The 22,987-nt window shown below is 31.2% G+C and overlaps 1 protein-coding gene across 1 annotated transcript in view; it reads left to right on the forward strand.

Annotated features, from left to right (window-relative positions):
• The window catches only part of LOC139498840 (uncharacterized), a 37,878-nt gene that overhangs the window by 1,785 nt on the left and 13,106 nt on the right, over positions 1–22,987 (forward strand). Inside the window, exons 2-6 of the mRNA XM_071287413.1 lie at positions 3,783–3,850; positions 6,669–6,986; positions 16,319–16,422; positions 17,235–17,409; positions 21,628–21,747. Coding sequence (XP_071143514.1) covers positions 6,800–6,986; positions 16,319–16,422; positions 17,235–17,409; positions 21,628–21,747 — 586 coding nt within the window. The 5' untranslated portion in view covers positions 3,783–3,850; positions 6,669–6,799. The remainder of the gene's footprint in view (positions 1–3,782; positions 3,851–6,668; positions 6,987–16,318; positions 16,423–17,234; positions 17,410–21,627; positions 21,748–22,987) is intronic.

Below are 22,987 nucleotides of genomic sequence, written 5' to 3' on the forward strand. Positions count from 1 at the left end.
CTTCTTAAAATAATGTGAATTGATAAAACAATATAAACTAAATATAAATTGAAGATAGAATTAAATGATTTTGTATGCTTAAAGACAAAAAAAAATCACTTAAAAGATCTATACTTCTATTTAATGTTTGAATTGAATTTTATAAGGTATGTATTGAACCAAATGTTCAGAAATGTGAATGTGAACACAAGTTACACACCTTTATGTGCTAAAATCTGGAAACAGATCTAGAGGTGTTTTGATTGTAGAGTTGTCCTAGAACAAACAACACACCTTGTATAGGAAATAACCATATTAATTTAATAGAAATAAAGTATATTTATTATCTCTTTTATGTGAAATGTAGAAGAATAAATATTAAATTAACAGGTCATATATTTCACTTAAAAATGTAGTTTGCGCAAAATCTCCCCCTCAGCTGTCATAGCTGAGAGGGAGATCTCCCTCTTTGAAGGTTTCAGAGGTTGGCAGGTATGTCACTCATGTCAACACATGCAAACTGGAAATATTTTAATAATGTCACAGAGGCTAAGGAATATAAAACAAAACTAACATTAGATTGAGAAAAGCAATAATTCTATTTTATTAAGTTCCAATGGGTGCCAAGCTAAATAGATACATCTATAAAGTCAGACTTAAATATAGATTTTGTTAAAAGCCAGTTCGTTATTGGCTCAACTATGTTGCTGCTAAATGTCCCAAAATGTACAAATTTTGTACATGTAAATGTATCATACAAGAAAAGTATGCATCTAGATTCGTGTTTCAGTATTACTAATTTTTTTTTATCGAAATCCCTAGTAAATGAGGCATGTACAGATCCATCTTTTGTTTTCATTAACCAGACATCTTATTAATCAACAAAATTTTCAGGCCGCGTTTTTGAATATTTATTTAAAATGTAAAAGACATCAATCTGTTAAAAAAAAGATACCATGACAGGAAAAGCGTGCCCAGGTCTTATTCATGAACAGTTTTATGGCACATTTTTACAATAAATGTATGTGGTAAATTCCAGTTTATAGTCATCAATTATGCAGCAAGCAGTCAAGTCATTGGTCTTGAAGATGCAGAATGCTACTACTGTAAATCAAATTGTTTTTCCTAATTTCCAATGCTTTAATATCGATAATAAATAGACCATTGGTAACGATGAATGATGAGACAATGAACAATACAGAAAAATTGGTTGTTAAAAATCTGGAATTCTAACCAGGCCGAGCAGTGTTATATTTTTTAGATATAGGTCGGTTTAGATAAACCACTTCCGTTTTTTTTCAGTCTGACTCGTGTATATAATTAGGACCCAGCCCAATCTAACCAATCCGTACAATTGACAACCACTTATCAATAAGCTGATAACATAATATGTGTAATTATATATATATCTTGCACTCTCATTTAGTGCCCTTGATAGAACTAATATTAAAAGCTTCTTCAGTCATTGTGTTTTTGCAAACTAAATACAAAATTAATGCTCAACAAAATGCAATTCATTAAAAGACTTTTCGAACTTAATCATTGTTAATATTTCATCAAAGTACAACTTCCTTCATTTCAAAAAAATTAAATTATTATAAAACTAATGAACCCATAATATAAAGTATTTTTATATGACCGTTGTTGTCTGTGTTGTTGTCCGGAAGAAGCATTTGGTTTCCGGACAATAACTATAGTTTAAGTGAATGGTTCTCTATAAAAAATTTAAGAAGGTTCAATACCTCAAAAGGAAGGTTGGGATTGATTTTGGGGATGATGGTCCTAACCATTTAGGAATTAAGGACCCATTTTTTAGGGGCCCAAAACAAACATTTTTCTATTTTCTGGATAATAACTTGTGTATAAGTATTTTGATTGCTCTGAAATCATACCACAATGTTGAATATATATATACCAAAGGTAGAAGGTTGGGATTCATTTTGGGGGTTATGGTGCCAACAGTTTAAGAATTAAGGGCCAAAACAGGTAAAAAAACAAGCATTTTTGTAGTTTCTGGACAATTACTAGTGTGTGAATGTATGGATCTCTCTGACATTGTACCACAAGGTTCCATATCACAAAGGATAATCTGGGATTGAGATTAGGGGTAATTGCCCCAACATGCAGGAATGAGGGTCCAAAAAAAGGCCAAAAACAAGTGCTTTTCTAGTTTCCAGACAATAACTTGTGTTTAAGTGAATGGATCTCTTTGAAATTGTACTACAAGGTTCCATACTTCAAAGGCTTGAATTGAGTTTGGAGGTAATTGCTCCAAGGAGGGATTCAAAAAGTTGAGGGGTGGGATTTTTTTTCCAAATTTTTTAAGGCGTTGATATTTTTTTTTCCAAATTTTTCAAATTTCAAATTTTTGAAAAGTTTCAAGAAGAAAGAGTAAACCTTCAATTGCATAGTATTCCGCAATAGATTTGTAAGATCTTTGACCGAATTTATTTTGTGTCAGAATCCTATATTATGTCAAAAAATTTGATCACAATCAAAATTCAGACAGTATCAAGCTTGAATTTTGTGTCCAAATTTGCCCCAACTGTTCAGGGTTTGAACTCTGTAGTCGTATCAGGCTGCACTCAGCAAAGCAATTTATTTGTTTTACGTTCCAACGACATCATTATCCAATTTAAACCTATTTTACTATTACTAGTAGTACTAGTAAACATTGAGCGAAAGAAGGTAAAAACATTGTTTAATAAAATTGGGAAACAAAATGTACTTGTTTTTTTGGTGTTTTTTCATTGGTAATTCCACATTATTTTCATTAGTTTGATATCCTGTATTTTCAAAAAACATGTGTACTATTACTAAACATGCGAAAGTAAATACTGTAAATAATGGCAGAAAAACAAAACAAAACAGAAATAGAACAGTAGATAAAACTTATATTTCAATGTTTATTTATTCTTTTTTGGCGATACACAAAGTGGTTTTACTGTATAAAGGTTAATATAGATTTGTTCATAATCAATATGTACTCGGCAAATTGCACAGTAGATTATAGATCTATTAATTTAATGTTGAGCTTTTATCTATTCCACTGAAAAAAAATCAGCGTCTACGTTGTCCAAAGACATTTGGTTTTCGGATATTTACTTTAGTATCTGTAAATAGAAATCTAGGAAATCTAAACACAAGGTAACACAACGACATCAAAAGATCAATGTAGGATAAAAAACTGAAATCAAATAGTTTTGTATATCCAAAATCGATTTTACATATATCCCTATTGGTCAATCAATTTTTGCAAAATTAAATTGGGGAGGGGGGGGGGGGGGGGGGTGTCAGTGAAAAAACTATGTGAATTAAGTTTTTTATCCTACATTGAACTTTTGATGTCGTCCCTTACCACAAAAGGTAGGTTGGGATTGATTTTGGAGGTTATGGTCCCAAAAATTTAGGAATTAGGGGCCAAATATACCCTGTCTTCAGGGGAAAAAAATTGTTTATGTTAAAAGAGGAGGGGGGTGGGAGCTTAGTGTATTGCACAAAAGTATTTGTTTTTTTTTTGTGGGTGGAGCATTTGCACAAAACCAAAAAAGAAGTAATACAAATTCAAATCATATAATCAATTCTAAGTTCTTTGACTACAATTATTCTGTGTCAGATACCTATTATGTGTCAAATATTTAGTAACAATCCAAATTCAGACCTGTATCAAGCATAAATATGGCGTCCATTTTTGCCCCAACCCGTTCAGGGTTGACCCTCTGGGGTTATATCCAACTGCACAAGGCGCAGCAATTTATTAATATTGTTTACAGAAAAGAAAATTTTGTTAATTATATTTACAGGTTTAAGATATTGCTGTTGATTTTACTGACCTTTTCCGAATTCAATACAACAAATGGGCAAGATCTCCGTAAGTTTTATCAAATATCAAAATCTGCTAAAAATTGAAATACAAGTTACTTAAATACCGAACTCAGAGGAAAATTCTGAACAGAAAATTTTGAAGCAAATATCAATATCAAAAGCTCAAACATATTGAACAAATGGATAACAGCTCTCATATTCCTGACATGGTACAGACATTTTAGCAGTGTGAAATTTAAAAGTGCATACGCTGTAAAGTACATTATAAAAAATATCTAAGCTACATATTGAAAACTAAAATTTATCGCAAGAACAAACATTTTGCAGAAGAAAAAAAAAAGATTTAAATTCATTTGAAACCAATTCTTCAGAGAAAAATTGAAGACCTAACCACATTTTTCTTAATTGAATGTTTTTTCTTTATTTGTGATAGACCACCAAATCATAGTACGTCACACCCAGTTACATACGAAAAAGGGTCAAACAAAATTTCTATTGAATTTGACAGTTGTAAGAATTAATCCTACATTTCATTGCGGTAAAACTTTGACAATGTCTGACTCATAAACAGATGTTTTGTGTGTTTTAAAGCACTCCGTAGGGAAGGGGGCATTAAGTTTTACCCTTGTCTGTCTGTACGTACGTCCTGAAATTGGTTTCCATTCTCTAACTTGGGTTTGTCTTAACCAAATTTTATGAAACTTATGCACCTTGCTTATTACCACAAAATATAGATCAAGTTTGAATTTTAGTATCACCACTCTAACCGTTCTAGAGTTATGCCCCTCTATGCATGGAAAATTTAGATTCCATTCTCTAACTTAAGTTTAAGTTGATCTGATATATATATATCCCTTCCGTTGACAGATAAAGACTAAAATCCCTTCCCGTTGACAGATAAAGACTAAAGGGGGAGATTTTTCTTACTTTTGGAAAAGTTTGGTACCCCCCCCCCCCCCCCCCCACACACACACACACACACAAAAATAAATAAATAAAATGCGGGATAACCTTAAATGGGGGACTGCACCTCAGAAAAGGGATCATTCTCATTCTGCTGTTTTAAGTATTTAGGGTTTATTCCCAACCTGTTGAATATATTTCTTCATAACGACAGTTAGTCTGAGATTACTCTGACGTCAAACGGCTGTTTTGCAAGACAAGCTGAGGCCATTGGACATCAAAATAGTCTCGGACTAAACGACAGTTTTCTTTTCTGGACCATTGCCAATAAAAAATAGCATGCTTGAAACATGTGCATTGTTAAAACGACTCTCAAGTCAATCATTTATTTCAAAGTTAAAGAATAAAGTTTTTCTTGCTTTTGAACATTTTTAGTGAGTTTTCTTGTCCAGTCCATTGTTAAAAAAAAACCAGATGTCAAAAGTTTGAATCAAACAAGTGTGTCAAGTTGTTTATAAATTTATCCTTTATGTGACATGTGATAGTCGCCATTTAACCATATCATTAAAAAAAAATTAAAAACAATACAATCAACATCTTTATTAATTAGTCCTTTGATGTCTACAGCTATAAAATGCAATCAGATGATCATATTGATTTTCTGTCAAAATCTTTACAAGTTCAAGGTGACTTCCTAGTATTGTCTGATCAGGCAAAGTCCGAGAAACAGGATAAAAATAAATAAACAAGATGCACGAAATAAAATCTGTATACAATGTATAGATTTCTTTGGCCAGATTCTTCACAAATGATGAATTTGAATCGCCACAATTACACAATTATTATTTTTTCTCAAAATGCGAAAATGGCCACTGCCAGCGGAAACCCTGGTTCTAGAGTTATGTCCCTTTTTAAATAGAAAAATTGCAAAATTTTAGTTTCCATTCTCTCACTTAAGTTTGCCTCAACCAAATGTTATGAAACTTATTCACAAGGCTTATTACCACAAAACTCAGATCAAGTTTGAAGTTTGGTGGCTTCTCTTTAGCCATTCTAGAGTTATGTCCCTTTATAGATAAAAAAAAATGCAAAATCTTTAGTTTCCCTTCTCTAACTTAAGTTTGCCTCAACTAAATGTTATGAAACGTATACACAATACTTATTACCACAATATACAGATCAAGTTTGATTTTGGTGGGGTGACCTTAACCATTCTCAAGTAATTTCCTTTTATAAATGAAAAAAAAAAAATTTTTTAGTATCTGTTCTCTAACATAAGTTGCCTCAAACAAGTGTTATTAAACGTATACACAATGCTTATTACTATAGAACATAGATCAAATTGAGTTTTGGTGGCTTCACTTTAACCATAATTGAGTTATGCCCCTTTATAGATCGCAAAAAATGCAAAGTTTTCAGTTTCCATTCTGTTACTTAAGTTTGCCCAAACCACACATGATGAAACCTATACTCAATACGTATTACCACAAAACTCAGATCAAGGACAAATTTGGGTAGCTTCACTTTTATTGTTCTAGAATTATGTCCCTTTATAATGTTGTATGCAAGTGGAGGCATCATCTGTATCCATGGGGACACATTCTCCATTTATTTTAAAAGTGCCAATTTAACAAAAACAAATAGGGGAAAATCAATGGTGGTATTACACTTACACATATATCTTGTGCATCAATAATGAATTGGACAATAAAGACTTTTCATAAATGAAAATGTTAATAAATCATGACATACATGTACAGTATTTAAGCAGTCATATAATTAAACAGAACAAACTAATTGAAGATCAGTATGACCACATCGAGCACATTGTATTTTGTACATATAAGATGTATAATGTGGATGAAGAATACGTTAGCTTTGTTTAATGGTTTCTGTAATAATTTTTGTAGTTTATTACAATTTTATATCTTAAAATTATATTTATTGATTTGTTAAAACAGGAGCAAGCATTGAGACAAGTCCAATAATTTTTGGAAAAGATGCAAAGTTCAAATGCTCTATTGAAAGAAATTACTTTACAAAGTTATTGACCTCACCAAAATGGCTAAAGGGAGACTCAAAGGAAATTATCATGGACAGTAACACCTGGACAAAAGGGGGAAAATATACACCAAAAATTTACAGTGAGGCGGACAGATATATTTATATTATGATAATACATAATGTGAGCTTATCGGATTTAGATACATACATCTGTGAGTTTGACTTTGACCAAACTACCCTATCATTCAAAATGGAAGAATATTTTCCATTTATATGTGAGTATCTATATATATGGCTTTCAAATGACTTTCAGTTCATGTGTATCCCCTTACATATTCAAATGCCTGTGATGTATAACAATATTGATAGATATTTGAAGCTTACCAAAAATCACATGGTAATCATGCATATTTTGTATTTTGTCCATGGATTTATGAGTTTTGAACAGCGGTATACTACTGTTGCCTTTATTTATACGTCAGATTTTCAATTGTCAATTTCCTGTAAAACAAACACCGTTATCCAATTTCTTTTGTTTTGGGGCAATGTAAGTTGTTATTATATCGTTTTTTTATGCCCCATCTACAATAGTAGAGGGGCATTATGTTTTCTGGTCTGTACTTCCATTTGTTCTTCCGTCCATCCATCTGTCTGTTTGTCCGTCACTTCGTCCCGCTTCAGGTTAAAGTTTTTGGTCAAGGTAGTTTTTGATGAAGCTGAAGTCCAATCAACTTGTAACTGAGTATACATGTTTCTTATGATCAATGCCAAATTAGACTTTTGATCCCAATTTCATGGTCCACTGAACATAGAAAATGACAATGGGAGTTTCAGGTTAAAGTTTTGGTCAAGGTAGTTTTTGATGAAGCTGAAGTCCAATTCACTTGAAACTTAGTATACATGTTCCCTATGGTGTGATCTTTCTAATTTAAATGTCAAATTATACTTTTTTACCCAATTTCACTGTCCATTGAACATGGAAAATGATGGTGCGAGTGGGGCATCCCTGTACTTAGGACACATTCTTTTTTTTTTTACTTTTTTTTTGTCTTTCCAACAAATACAACATATACATGATATACATACAATGTAATACATATAAGATAAATACAATGTCATTATTATAAATACATCTTAATTGGAAATATTTTACATTTTCTAGTGAAAAGATAAAAAAAAATAAAAAAATAAATAAAGAAGGAAAACAAAAAACAAAACACAAAAGGATTATCCTGTGAGTTACATCCCTATCTATTTTTTAAACATTACATATTCATGTTGAAAAAAAAATATTTTCAAAATTAATGAGATATTTCTTTAGTAACAGCCATCAACACAGATTAAGTACATAATCATGACAATAATATTTTCTTTAAAATAGATGATAATTAAATAGTCACAAGTAATCGTAACAAAACAAATAAAAGAAGACATTAGCTGGTATTCAATAAAACTTTTTCAAAAACATTCCATACATTGTCAAATTTAGCTATCTTTTTATTTTTTACAGCTATCATACTCTCTAATTTAAACATATCTTTCAGCTTTATTATCATTGCTTGCAATGAGAGATTCTTTTTAAAGTAAAACAAAATCATGTTGTATGGGTTATTGGGGAATATCTTGGATAAGTCTCCAAAAAGAAAGTTTAATTTATTCATTGGGAGACTTATTCCACTGGAAAGGAACCAGTTATCAATATCCTGTAGAAAATTTTGTACAGTATTGCAATTCCAAAATAGGTGCTCTATAGATTTACCAAATGTACATAAAGGATTTTCGCTCAATTTTATTTTAACTAAATACTGGTTTGTTGCAATAACGCATTGCAACCACTGTAATTTACTATTTTTAGTAACAGCAAAAGGCAGTCTGAAAATCTTTTTCCAGTTCAGATTCTGTTCACTAAAAATTTTAACCCACTTAAGCTGTCCAGTAGTAGGAATAACATTATTTCTTGTCAGGACAGAATACATATCTTTTGATCCTTTACAATGTTTTAAAAATATTTGCAGACATGATGGTATAAAAGGACAAACTAATTTGTAAGATCCTTTAGGGAAAGATTTTGATGCCTCTTTCACTGCTGAAATAACACTGTTAAATTTAAGGAAATCTGTGTTAATGTTATAATTTTGCTTAAATTGGTCAAATGAAATATACGATCCATTTTGGTCAACTATATCATTTAATTTACAAATCTAATACCACTTTTGAACCATTCTTGATAAATAACTGATTTTTGACCAATCTTAATATTATTATTTAGCCATAGTGGATTTGATAAAAATGAATCATAAGTAAAATTTCTTTCTTTTTGAATAATCATTTCCCAGGATCTTGGTACATCTTTCCAAAAATGGTTGCTAACTGTCATGTAAAGTTGTCTAATATAATCAACACCAGGGACCGCTCTGTGCATCGCCAATGTCGCAATTTGCGATTTTTGTATTTCATCTGGCGACAAAATACGGCTGCTGGCGATATTTCTGGCGCCAACATTTTCCTATGTAAAAAATTTCATTTCTTCACAATATCGATCTTCATTTTTATTTGTAAAAGTTTAAAAAAATACCTGGCGACAAGTTTATGACTTTGTTTACTACCCTAAGCTAATTAACGGTTACAACAGGTGTCATAATCTGTTGTTACAGGTAATCCATTTATCGGATGGGTCATTAATGATCAGCAACATTAATTAATTCAAATAAAATTGGTCCGTCTGTATTTTGTCTTTGAAGAAATGGTCATATGACAAGCGTAACTGACAGGAAGTCGAAAACCATAATCAACTTGTTAAAAAACATCGTTTTACTTGTTTCCCGTTAAAAAATAGCAAATTCAGACGAAATTTGTCTTTGACTGCCCTCAGTTATGATACGAAAATACAAAACCGCACGCCATTGTTCACCTTAGTACTTGTTCTTAGTACTGTTTATCCTCCTCCAAAGGAGGAGCACACCCAAATAAAGAAAGATAACTCAATTTTACTTTTTCTAATCATTGAGATACCTACTTTAGACATGTCTAAGATATTTCTACATAATTCTGGCTTTATAATTTATATAATTAGGTCTTTTGAGTTATGGGAAGAGTTAAAGAGGGTCTTAGTAGCAGTATGGGTAGGATGTCTTGTGTCATCTTTTTCTTTCATACAAATTTTAACACATCTTATTTTATTTTTTTCATTCAATTACCCATTTTTTTCTATACTTTATATTTAAATTTAAAGACATTTTCTGTATTCTGTAGAATATAATAACATACCATAAGCTAATTTATATTCTTCTACATAAAATGCACATGTTGTTTTGTTTTATGTATATAAACCCTAGATGCAATAACTTACTTTGTTACATGTTAAATGATGTAAAGTGCAGGCTGAGTGCATAAAAAATTTAAATTGAACATTGTTTAAATTTTGGTAGAAGAAATAAAGATTCTAGCTGGTTCTAAAGTTTTCTCCGAGTTTTCAAAACTGGCGACAAAATATAGGAGCTGGCGATTTTTCTGGCTCCAACTTTTTGGGAGCCAGAGCAGCCCCTGAACACCACAACTAAACAACTTTCTTTTATGTATATTTGACATGAAAATATTTTGCCATTTACTATCTCTCTGCAAAATCCTCCTAATCCATGTTGATTTAAGTGCTGTAATGAACATATTCAAATCAAGCACTTTCAAACCTCCCTCCAAATAATCCTTGATAAGGATATCCTTCTAAACTCTATGTATAGGTGAGTTCCATATGTATGTATAAATAAGTTCATTTATTCTCTTAACAATATCATCTGAAGGATTTGGCAGAGATATAATGAGATGGTTTACAATAGACAAGACTAGAGTTTTAATCACAGTTATTCTACCTATTACAGTTAGATTCCTTTTAGACCATTGATTTAAAGTATTTTTAATCTGTACAATTCTTTCAGAATAATTTATCTTAACAATTTTTTCAAGATCTACATCAATTGATTCCTAGTAATTTAAAAGAAGTTTCACCCCAAGACAGATTTCTGTTAGGGCATAAAGTATCTATACTATATTTTTTTGCTCCCAAACCAAATAACTTGAGTTTTTGAGAAATTAATATTCAGTCCAGATATTTTTGCAAACCAGTCTAATTCTGATAATGATTCTTGTAAAGATTTTTCACTCCCATCCAAAATCAAAGAGGTGTCATCAGCAAATTGTGACAATTTATGCTCAACCCGTGTGCCATTTATACCACTAATGTCACTATTTCCCCTTATTTTCAGTGCCAGAATCTCAACAGATAAAATAAAAAGATATGAAGACAGGGGTCCCCTTGTCTACAACCTCTTCCAATAGTAAAAAAATCTGAAAGGTTCCCCCCCTGGATGACAACAGAGTTGATATTATTGTAAAAAACTTTAACCAAATTAATGATAGATTCGCCAAAATTGAAAAATTTCAAAACATGTATCAAAAAGTCCTATGATTTGGAATCAAAAGCTTTTTTCAAAATCAATCAAAAGTAATAACCCTGGTATTTCATGTTCCTCTGTGTACTGTAATATATCATAAATGAGTCTTATATTTTCCCCAATATACCTACCACTAATAAAACCAGTTTGATCAAAATTCATCAATTTATCAAGGACACTCTTAAATCTGTTTGCAAAAGCTTTGGATCCAATTTTATACACAGTATTTTTACAAAGTGGCGGGGTTAAATATTACCTTTCGGTAAACAAGGATAAATCCTTTGTTTTTGTGTAACAGATTGTTCCCCTGTTTTTGCACCATAATTTAAAAAATTACAATAAAAATTTGAAGATCCTTCCAATTTTTTTTATAGAACTCTGCTGAAAAACCATCCGTTCCAGGAGTTTTGTTGTTTTTCATTTTTTTCAATGCTTCTCCAGCTTCTTTAACAGTAATTGTACCTTCCAAGCTTTCTTTTTCCCGAGATGAAAGTATAGGAACACTTAAATTTTTCAAGTCTTTTTTCAGATCACTAATTAAAGTACTTTTAGTATCCCTTTTTTTATAAAGATTGTCATAAAAATATTTAACTTCATTCAAAGTATCTTTTTGTTTTGTTATAATTTCCCCATTTTCTTTCTCCACTTTAGGAATAATTTTGCTCATAAAATTTTGTGATTCTAAGCCACAGAAATAAATAGTAGGTTTTTCCCCTTCCTGTATCCATTGGACACAGGATCTTACTAATTTCCCTTTTAATTTTTGTGTTCGTAAACTTTCAATCTCAATTTTTTGGGCTTCTAATTGGTTAATGGAATGTTCATCAACTCTTTCCTCTAATTGAGTTACGTCATTTCGAAGAATTATTTCCCTTTTTTCGTCTTGCTTTTTTTTAAAGCTTGAATATGAAATTGTCTTCCCCCTAATTTCCATAAGAAGAGTCTCAAGCTAAAGCTGACAGTTAATTCTAAAATGAATGTCTGCATTATCTATTTTGTCAATATTTTCCATATTATAAACTAAAGCACAATATTGTCTTTTCACTTCCTCAATTTTTTGCTTGATAGTATTTATACAGTATATCATATAATAAAGAGTTGTTAAACTTCCACAAACCTTTTCCCCTAATGAAAGGATTAAATTCTAAATCTAGCAAAATTATAGAGTGATCTGACGGATAGCTTGGAAGTACATTACAATTTTTTAGACTGTTTAAAAAGTGTTCAGTGAGAATAAAAAAGTCTTATCTAGCCTGTTTAAAAGGATACTCTTCCTCCAAGTGTATCGCTGTACATCTGGAAAAATCAAATTTCTTTCTTCAAAAAATTCAAGTACTTTTTCTCTAGCTTTTGGATTGTTAATATTCACATAGTTGCAATAATCTATACATGGGTTTTGGACAAGATTAAAATCACCACAAATAACAAAGTATTCATTTTCAAAATCATCAATAACAGACATAATATTGGAGAAAAAAATCTGGATTATCTGTATTTGGTTCGTATAAGACATACAAGAGTTATCTTTCTATTTTCTACAAGAATATCTAAAATTGTTTAATAAAGTAGTTTCCATTTATATCTTTTTTTTTTCTTTCAACACTTTGCATTCAAAATTATTATTGACCAAATAGCTACACCTCTAAGAGTTTCAGCTTACAGATGAAAAGTAACACTTATAACCCCACATAGATCTCACTATGTTTTCTATATCATTTGTAAAATGAGTATCCTGAATACAATATATATTACAGTTCTTTGACTTCAGCATATCAAATACGTCTTTTCTTTTTGATGTGTTACGAAGGCCTTGACAATTAACAGACAAAATCTTAATGAACTCATTGATAGTAAAATGTTTGTATCAGAATTACATCAAGTAGTTGAATAAAAGAAATAAAAAGAATTTTCCAATATTGATGTAAACACAGAAAAGTAATAAGAATGGGGATGTCAAACAGGATAATTTTCAAAGTAGTGTTTAAAAATAAATGAAAAAAAAATAGAGCAATAAATTAGAAAAAGTTGAAAAAAATTATTCAATGTTTCACAATTTTTTAGTTTATACAGAATAATATCTTTACCTTTACATTTGCCATAAATGTGAGTAATATATATTTACATGTTCAGTTATAAAAATGATAGAAATTAGTGACTCAAGGGAGATATAAAAAAAAATTAAGTCACCTTAAACAGTATAAATGTTATGATTGTATACGCTAGTTCTAAGTATACTAATTTTACCATAAAGTTTCTATGTAATATAAATTATCATCAATATTTCTTATTATTATAAAATAGTAATGTATAAACATATTCCATGGCACAAATTTGACATATTCAGGGTTCTCGCTAAAGACTTTTGAAGGCGAGTCCAGGGACTCATCATTTTTGGCCATGATGAGTCCAACAGCAAGAAGAAAATATTTTATTGTATATAATTGTATATTTAAGTCTCCATTTCCTAACAGAGCAATGCAATGACATTAAATTCATATCACTTTTAAACTTTTGCTATAACATGATGATCTTTGTGTTTTAACTGTGTTCAGTTTATATGAAATATTTCAATCTTGATGCATCTGTGGACTCACCAGTTTTGAAAATAGTGAGTCCAGACAGATTTTGATGAGTCCAGGACTCATGGACTCGCCTTAGTGAGAACCCTGATATTGATTCAAGGGAGATAATTCACAAAAAAAAACAAACAACATTGAGTCACTTTCAATATAAGTAGTTAAATTATTTATTATTTCTGGATATAAATTTGTATAATTTTATAGTTACTAGTTAAGATGTCAAAATGAGTACTTGTAAAAGCATTTTCTATTAATTTCAGTTAAAACCAAGAATTTCAGTCTATTTTCTGTTTTGTAACCTTGTCCTTATATAATCAAATAAGTAAATCTTCAGTCGTAAACCATCTTCCAATCTACCATATACTCCAGAGTTGTAAAACCATACAGATTCAAAACAGTTCATGTCTCTCATTTTACTGATAAACTGCATGTTTCTCCAGGTAACGTCGTCACTAATGCGTACCTTGTTATTCAAGCTTTTTCTATCTACCATCACTTTTCTTTTAACATCACTATTGAATAGTCTTACAATCATTGGTTTTGGTCCAGGTTTGTCTGATGGCAAGTGGTGAATTGCAACAACATCACGCTCTTCTAGGTGAACATTTAGATCCCTTCTCACAGTTTCTATAAAGTCTGATGGGAAATTCTGATCCTCATGTCTGGGAAAGTTCATGACTTTGATGTTGTTTTTCCTCGAGTATTGCTCATTATAGTTGGCACTAGTTATTGCCTCTTGGTTCATTCTGGTTGAATTATCTAAGCCTTTTTTGTTTTTTATAACTACATCTCTGGTTTGGTCAATTTGTTTTCTGAGTTCTTCATTCTCTATTGATAGGGCTTCAAACTTGTTTTGCATCTCTTGCATTTCTTTCTGTACTATTGATAATTTAGTGTTAAGTTTCTTATCCATAGTTTATTCAAATCTTTGAAATAGTTTGGTCACAATAGAGGTAACAATTATTTCTAAATCATGGGTTCTTACGAGATCTTTGTTATTATGTCAAGATCATCTTTTTTAGTTATCCTCTGAAGGTTTGTTTTGATTACATCAAGGTCTTTAATAGTTATCCCATAAGGACGCGGTGTGTCAGTGTAAGATCATCCCGATGGCCGGAGGCCAGAGGATGATCTTACACTGACACACCAAGTCCGAATGGGATAACTATTTTACATCCCAGCTGTTTTAGATTAGACGAAAAACCATTTACAACAATGTACAATTCATAAAATCTAGTTTAGAACGCCACACAACCATTATTATATACTTTATATATTACTATATGATGTATACCCTTTATGACCCCCTAACACGATGAGTAGATATCAAACAATGTCAACTCGCCCCACTGGCCAATCGGCCCACACTATATCGCCACTAAAAAAAAAATCACCCCACTCTTGTGACCGACTCCCCCAACTTTAAAAAAGTGTAAAATCAAATTGAACAATCAGTCTGACAACTCATTTATTTAACGAAAAGGGTTTAAACCCCACTGAATAAAGGTCTGCCAACTCGCCCCAGTTATAAAAATATCTTGCTTCCTTTAAGTATATTAATTTTCTTACAGTTCGTATCGAGTAGTCCTAGTTAAGTGGTATGTGTCGTGGCTTGATATGCTAAAGGTCTTGAGTTCGAATCCCAGCATGTACACTGAATTTTTTCTACATGAATTTTGATAGATAGTCTTCTATGTATAATTAATTATAAGTTTTATACTGGATTTGACATTCCTGCCAAAATGTTACAGAACAAAGGAAAGCATGCATAACAAAGAAACTTAAACTGGGGTGATCTTGTAGGAGTGATCCGGCTCAGATCACCCCTGTTAGAACAAAGGAGCTGGGATGTAATTTTGTAGACTATATAATCCACTAGTGTCCATGCTATTGTCTGACTCACTAGACAACTCTGAATGAGTTATTTTAGGTAAATTAGGTTGTGTTCTGGCTTTTGTTTTATCTAAATCCTTTCTAGCTGACAATAGTGTTTGAACAGTATTACTGTTAGTAGATTTCTTTTCCTTAGGATTTTGTCCAGTTTTATTACTTGGTAAAGAATTGCCTCCAGGCATATTGTTGTTAGTCAATATAACTACTCACAACAGAAAATCAATAATTCAATTCTAAAAATCCAAATGGAAATTCTTTAGAAGCTCATAGGTAAGTAATTCCACATCAAATTTCTTCAAAACATATATATTAAGAATCCAAATTCACTTCTCCATCCTTTGGTATTGGTTTTAATTACTGGCACTTTGAAAAAATAACTAAATTCTGCAAAAACTGAGGAGCTGATTTTTATGGTGTGACCAGCTCAGTGGCCATATTTAATCAAGCTTTGGACACATTCTTGTTTTAAATTAATTTAAAGTCATACAACTTTACAAACACTTCAAACAAACGTGAAAAAATGTAACTATGATAACAATCCATAGCGAATATCAAGCTTTAAAGACCACCAAATGACAAAATGAGTACCAATTTGAACGAAAAGACACAACCAACGTTATGCTCTTTATGTGATAAATGAAGTGTTATAATTATTTGAATGCACTATTTTATGAATATTCTTTAAAGATTTTCCAGGCAACAATGATACAGTATACAACATTTCTGAGACAGAGATGAATGTTTTGATTGAGAGAAAATGCCCGTGGACTTACTGCATAGCATTATATAATGTAAGTTTCTAAAAATGAATGATTTCAAGTATCTTAAAGTAAATTAAAGGCAACTGTGGTAAATGACTCATTTCCAAATTGTTTAACAACTATGCTTTTTACTCAAAACTTTTTTTTAAGTAAGACTATAGAAAATTATTTATACATATAGATTCTACCACTGCATTGAGTGTAATACGATATTTATCCACTCCAGACAGTTAAATTTTCAAATTTAAAACGCGAGGCTTGCCCGAGCATTTAAAATATTTAAAATTTAACTGTCGAGAGTGGATAAATATCGTATTACACGAGAAAATTCGACGTCATAATCGAATTTTAACCAATGAAGTACCGAGATCAAACGAACTACACGTTGATTAAATTTTTTTTATACAATGAGTGCAGAAAAGGATAAATTGACGAAGAATTAGACAAATTGTTTTATCAACATAATGCACTGTCTAATACTCATATCTGCAATGGATAAAGGTCTACATATATGTTGTTTTATATATTTGGTGAAAAAGGCTATTACTCATTGGTTTAGTCGTCTGAGTATAATGTGAGAAGTAACTTATTTACGATCAAAATTATCATGAACGCCTTATATTTTTTTTTTCTTTTATCCAATTACCTAAAGTTAGGAATTGGATAGTGAATTAATGAGTTTAACAGAAAACCGTAGATTTAATATTCAAAATGAGAAAAGATGGTATGCAAAAGTTTTTTTAAATCTTAATATAGTTATAAAAAAATTTACGTTGTTACTTGAAATCAAAAGTTTATCAGCTTGACACCTTTCTGAAATATATTATATCTGTTCTACTCAGGATGAAGACATAACAAAATCGATGATAAAGGTGGATAATCCTGAAGCAACAACATTATATAACTCAACCCAACTGCAAATGGATTTGAGGGAGTGTAATGGCAACTTATATAAATCATGCATTCTTGGTTTAATGAGTTTCAATTTGACCAAACAAATTCAACAATGCACCGATGGTATGTTCATAGAAACATTGTAGATTACAAATACACAATTAAAAACAGATAAAGAAAAAAACAACAAGAGCACATATTTTGTGCACCAAGTAAATCTGGTTTCCCCTCACAAAATGGGTTGTCATGTACTGAGTCAAGCTATATGTGTTGTTCGTTATTGTGCGTCTTTATTTGAAAATATCAGAGCTTTTCCAAAGGACCACAAAAACACTAAAACGCAGACCTTGATAGAAAATTACAGAAACATGTGGGAAAAAGATAAACGATATTAATCATGTTAATGGAATAATCAATCACTCGGTAATCTAAGATGATATATTAAATCTTTTATCCTTCAATGAATAAAACTAGACATAAATATTATTCAAATAAAACAATTCCAATAAATAAACATATGAATTCTTGTAAATGGTGATGAAAGCTATTGTTATATGAAAAAAAACATTATTAGTATGAAACAGGGTCACAGGGGGGTATATTTGACACAAAAAGGACATATTTTTGCCTTAGGCCACACCAATTTAATTCCTTGTTCGACAGACCCGCCCACACCTATTTTTTTTAAAACAGAAAATGTTCGTTTTTATACGGCCGCAAAAATTTTAATTTTTTGGTCGTATATTGCTATCACGTTGGCGTCGTCGTCCTGCGTCGTCGTCGTCGTCGTCCGAATACTTTTAGTTTTCGCACTCTAACTTTAGTAAAAGTGAATAGAAATCAATGAAATTTTAACACAAGGTTTATGACCACAAAAGGAAGGTTGGGATTGATTTTGGGAGTTTTGGTCCCAACATTTTAGGAATTAGGGGCCAAAAAGGGCCCAAATAAGCATTTTCTTGGTTTTCTCACTATAACTTTAGTTTAAGTGAATAGAAATCTATGAAATTTTGACACAAGGTTTATGACCACAAAAGGACGGTTGGGATTGATTTTGGGAGTTTTGGTTCCAACAGTTTAGGAATTAAGGGCCAAAAAAAGGGCCCAAATGAGCATTATTCTTGGTTTTCGCACAATAACTTTAGTATAAGTAAATAGAAGTCAATAAAATTTAAACACAAGGTTTATGACCACGAAAGGAAGGTTGGGATTGATTTTTGGAGTTGAGGTCACAACAGTTTATGAATTAGGGGCCAAAAAGGGCCCAAATAAGCATTATTTTTGGTTTTTGCACCATAACTTTAGTATAAGTAAATAAAAATCTATGAAATTTAAACACAAGGTTTATGACCATAAAAGGAAGGTTGGGTTTGATTTTGGGAGTTTTGGTCACAACAGTTTAGGAATAAGGGGCCCAAAGGGTCCAAAATCAAACTTTGTTTGATTTCATCAAAAATTGAATAAATGGGTTCTTTGATATGCCAAATCTAACTGTGTATGTAGATTCTTAATTTTTGGTCCAGTTTTCAAATTGGTCTACATTTAGGTCCGAAGGGTCCAAAATTAAACTAAGTTTGATTTTAACAAAAATTAAATTCTTGTGCTTATTTGATATGCTTTATCTAAACATGTACTTTGATTTTTGATTATGGGCCCAGTTTTCAAGTTGGTCCAAATCAGGATTCCATATCAAGTATTATATGCAATAGCAAGAAATTTTCAATTGCACAGTATTGCACAATAGCAAGAAATATCTAATTGCACAATATTGTGCAATAGCAATTAATTTTCAATTGGAGTTATCTTTCTTTGTATAGAATAGTAGTTGATAATATATGTTGGAAATTTGCCAGACATGACTATGATGTCATTTTCTATTTTTATTTGCCAATAACTTGATGTAAATAACTTCATTGGAAATTTGCCAATATAAAATGTTGCTGATGAAGCTTTTTTTCCTTATCTTATCTAAAATGTTTTTAGATAATGTATGTTGGACATTTGCCAGACATGACTATGATGTCATTTTCTATTTTTATTTGCCAATAACTTTATGTAAATAACTTCATTGGAAATTTGCCAATATAAAATGTTGCTGATGAAGTTTTTTTTTATTGTTTCATACAATAAACAATGTATATTCACTTTTACTACCAACCAATCTTTACCATTCAGTGATAACAAGCACTTTATTTTACATTTTAATATTTTATGATGTATTTAAAAGAGTAGTTATTGTTGCAAACTCCATTAATAATTTGAATTGATATCAGTTTTGAAAAAAGGGAAACAGGGATGTGAAAAAAAAAATGGGGGGGGGGGGGTAAATTTTTCTCATTTCAGATTTCATAAATAAAAAGAAAATTTCTTCAAGCATTTTTTTGAGAGGATTAATATTCAACAGCATAGTGAATTGCTCAAAGGCAAAAAAAAAATTTTAAGTTCATTAGACCACATTCATTCTGTGTCAGAAACCTATGCTGTGTCAACTATTTAATTTTAAATTTAAATAAGTTTGAAGAAGAAATCTTTAATTGATTTGTAAAATCTTGACATTTGTTTTGTGTAAAAAAAAACCATGTAATGTCAAAAATTTGATAACAATCCAAATTCAGAGCTGTATCACGCTTGAATGTTTTGTCCATACTTGCCCCAACTATTCAGGGTTCTACCTCTGCGGTCGTATAAAGCTGCGCCCTGCGGAGCACCTGGTTAGAAAAGTACAAAGAACTTCTGAAGGAGAGGAGTTGCATTTAACTGCAATTATATTGTATGCCGGCGAAACAAAACTATCCATAGCCGCTGCATGTTTATGCACCTGTTCTGATTGATTCAGGGGCCTGTTGGTCAGTAGTTATCGTTTGTTGATATGGTTCATTGGTATTTTTCCGTTTATATATATATAAATTAGATCGTTGGTTTTCTGGTTTGAATTGTGTACACTAATAATTTTGGGGTTCCTTATAGCTTGTTGTTTAGTCTGGGTCAAAGCCCTGTGTAAAAGGCCGTACTATGACCGGTATTTGTTATTATCAGGTTGGGAACAACCCTCCCTCAGACAAGGGGTCACTTTACTGTTGTAGAAAACAAAAATAGAATTTCCAAGGATTTGTATAGTGCTACTACTGTAAATTCAGAAATTATTGCGTGCATTTGTTATTGCGATTTTGTCATTTTAGACTTGTTAAATGCTATTTTAACTTTAACTATTTTGTGAAAAATCCTGCTTAATTCATATAAAATATTTTTATACCCCAAGCAACTTCGTTGCGGAAGGTACAATGTTTTTGACCCGTCCGTCTGTCTGTCCCATACCTGCCAACTTTCACCATTTTGCGGGGGTTTTCCCCCATGAAAGGCTCCCAAATGGAAATTTTTAAAGAGGAATTTTGTCCCAATTTTAAACAAAACAGTTAATCTTACAATGGCTAAAGGCATTAAGCAGTATGAAGAAGCCAAAAAACAACATAGACATGCATTTGAAGGCCCTCTTGAAGGTTTTTTATGACTGTAAGAGCCATCTTGCACGCAAAACCCCCATAGGCATTTGAAAAAGTTGTCAGGTATGCTGTCTGTCCGTCTGTCCGTCCGTCCAACAGAATTTCAGATATTTTAGATAAAAAGGACATACTATGTAGTTGTGCATATCGACAGGAAATTACGATTCAATACTACTGCAACAGTTTGTCATCTCAACTCCTCTGAAACCACACAACAGAATTTCATTAAACTTTGTAGATAATAAGGACATACTAAGTAGATGTGCATATTGACAGGAAATTATTATTCAATATTTTTTCTTATACAATTTTGTTTCTTACACTTATTTAATTTCTCCAATGACAATGTGGGGACGTGGGGTATGTGAGGGTGCTCACTAAGGTTCTTTAATTTAAAATGTGAGTTTAAATTATTGCGTTTACAACTCTGTCGCAATTGTCGCATTAATAAAAAACTCGCAATAATTTCTGAATTTACAGTATACAAATCCTTTGAAAAACTTAGAATTTTTTACTTAAAAAGAGGAGAAATACATCATATTTTAAACAACTTTTCTAAAAGAGGGGTCCACTTATTTTGAATAATATAAAAGTAAATGTGTTAACATGGTTAAAGACCAGGATTATTACAAAATTCTTTAACATGTTTTGACCAATTAATACCTGATAGATATATTTTGGGAAAATATGAGCCCTTTTGTACTAAAAAGTGTTTTTTACCAAAAAATATATTATAACTTATAACCTACTATTTTATGTTTACAAAAAAAAATTATAATCGCTCGCCTTTACTTTTCAAGTTAAATATATGTTGTGAAATTTATTCCAGTTGTCATTTCAGGAATGGAATCATCCGCACCCAAACAGGAACCTACTGGTATGAAGACTGTTATCATTGCAATCATGATAATATCAATGATTGTAGCAGTCATAATTGTTACAGTAATTATTGTCTGTTTGTGTAAGTTTATATATGTCAAACTTTCACATAAGCATGATAAAAGACTGGCAGTGTAATATTTGTCAGTTTTGATAATGGTCGGAAAAGATAGGAACATTGCACGAAAATACATTTGGAAATTAAATGAAAGTGTTATTAAAATTATTTCTATTTCTAAAAAAACAGTTTATTATATAAAGTTTCTTTTTATGCCCCACCTACGATAGTAGAGGGGCATTATGTTTTCTGGTCTGTGCGTCCGTTCGTGCGTCCGTCTGTCTGTCCCTTCGTTCGTTCGTCCGTCCGTCTGTCCCGCTTCAGGTTAAAGTTTTTGGTCAAGGTAGTTTTTGATGAAGTTGAAGTCCAATCAACTTGAAACTTAGTACACATGTTTCTTATGATATGATCTTTCTAATTTTAAAGCCAAATTAAACTTTTGACCCCAATTTCACGGTCCACTGAACATAGAAAATGAAAGTGCATGTTTCAGGTTAAAGTTTTTGGTCAAGGTAGTTTTTGATGAATTTGAAGTCCAATCAACTTGAAACTTAGTACACATGTTCCCTATGATATTATCTTTCTAATTTTAATGCCTAATTATATTTTTTATCCAATTTCACGGTCCATTGAACATGGAAAATGATAGTGGGAGTGGGGCATCTGTGTACTTTGGACACATTCTTGTTTTATTATATATATATATATATATTGTTTTGATATACTAGTATACCAATTGTTCAACCAATTTGTCAGGAGATGATATTTCCATGGGTATAAATGTTGCAGAAGAAGTTTCCTTGCGCTTTTGACTGATAACCGAATGTATTTCGTAATAAGAGATGATCTGCTATATATATATGTAAATGTTGTACAAATATTAATATGATATATAACAACATACCAGATTATACTGAAACATATTAAAACAAATGATTATATCACTATAATATATTATGGTGAAGTTAAATTCCATGTCTTTTATTCATCATTCACACATGAACTTGTCCCAGAATTTTTTTTTTAATGTACCTTAACCTAGCTTTCAGGTATAGAGATATGATTTTTTCTGAGACCATCCACTAGAACTTGCAGTCATCCGCGGTTCAGTTCTTCAGTCGTTTGTTTATTCCGTCTCTTCCATCTTAATTAGCATAATAGAACGTATGACACAAGTTTTGGTAATGAGTTAGTAATGGAGTTTTGAATATTTTCAAATAAATAATTGCTGACTGATAGATTGACAAAAAGATTACTCGTCGAA

Source organism: Mytilus edulis, chromosome 12 (assembly GCF_963676685.1).
Source record: "Mytilus edulis chromosome 12, xbMytEdul2.2, whole genome shotgun sequence".
Classification (NCBI taxonomy): domain Eukaryota; kingdom Metazoa; phylum Mollusca; class Bivalvia; order Mytilida; family Mytilidae; genus Mytilus; species Mytilus edulis.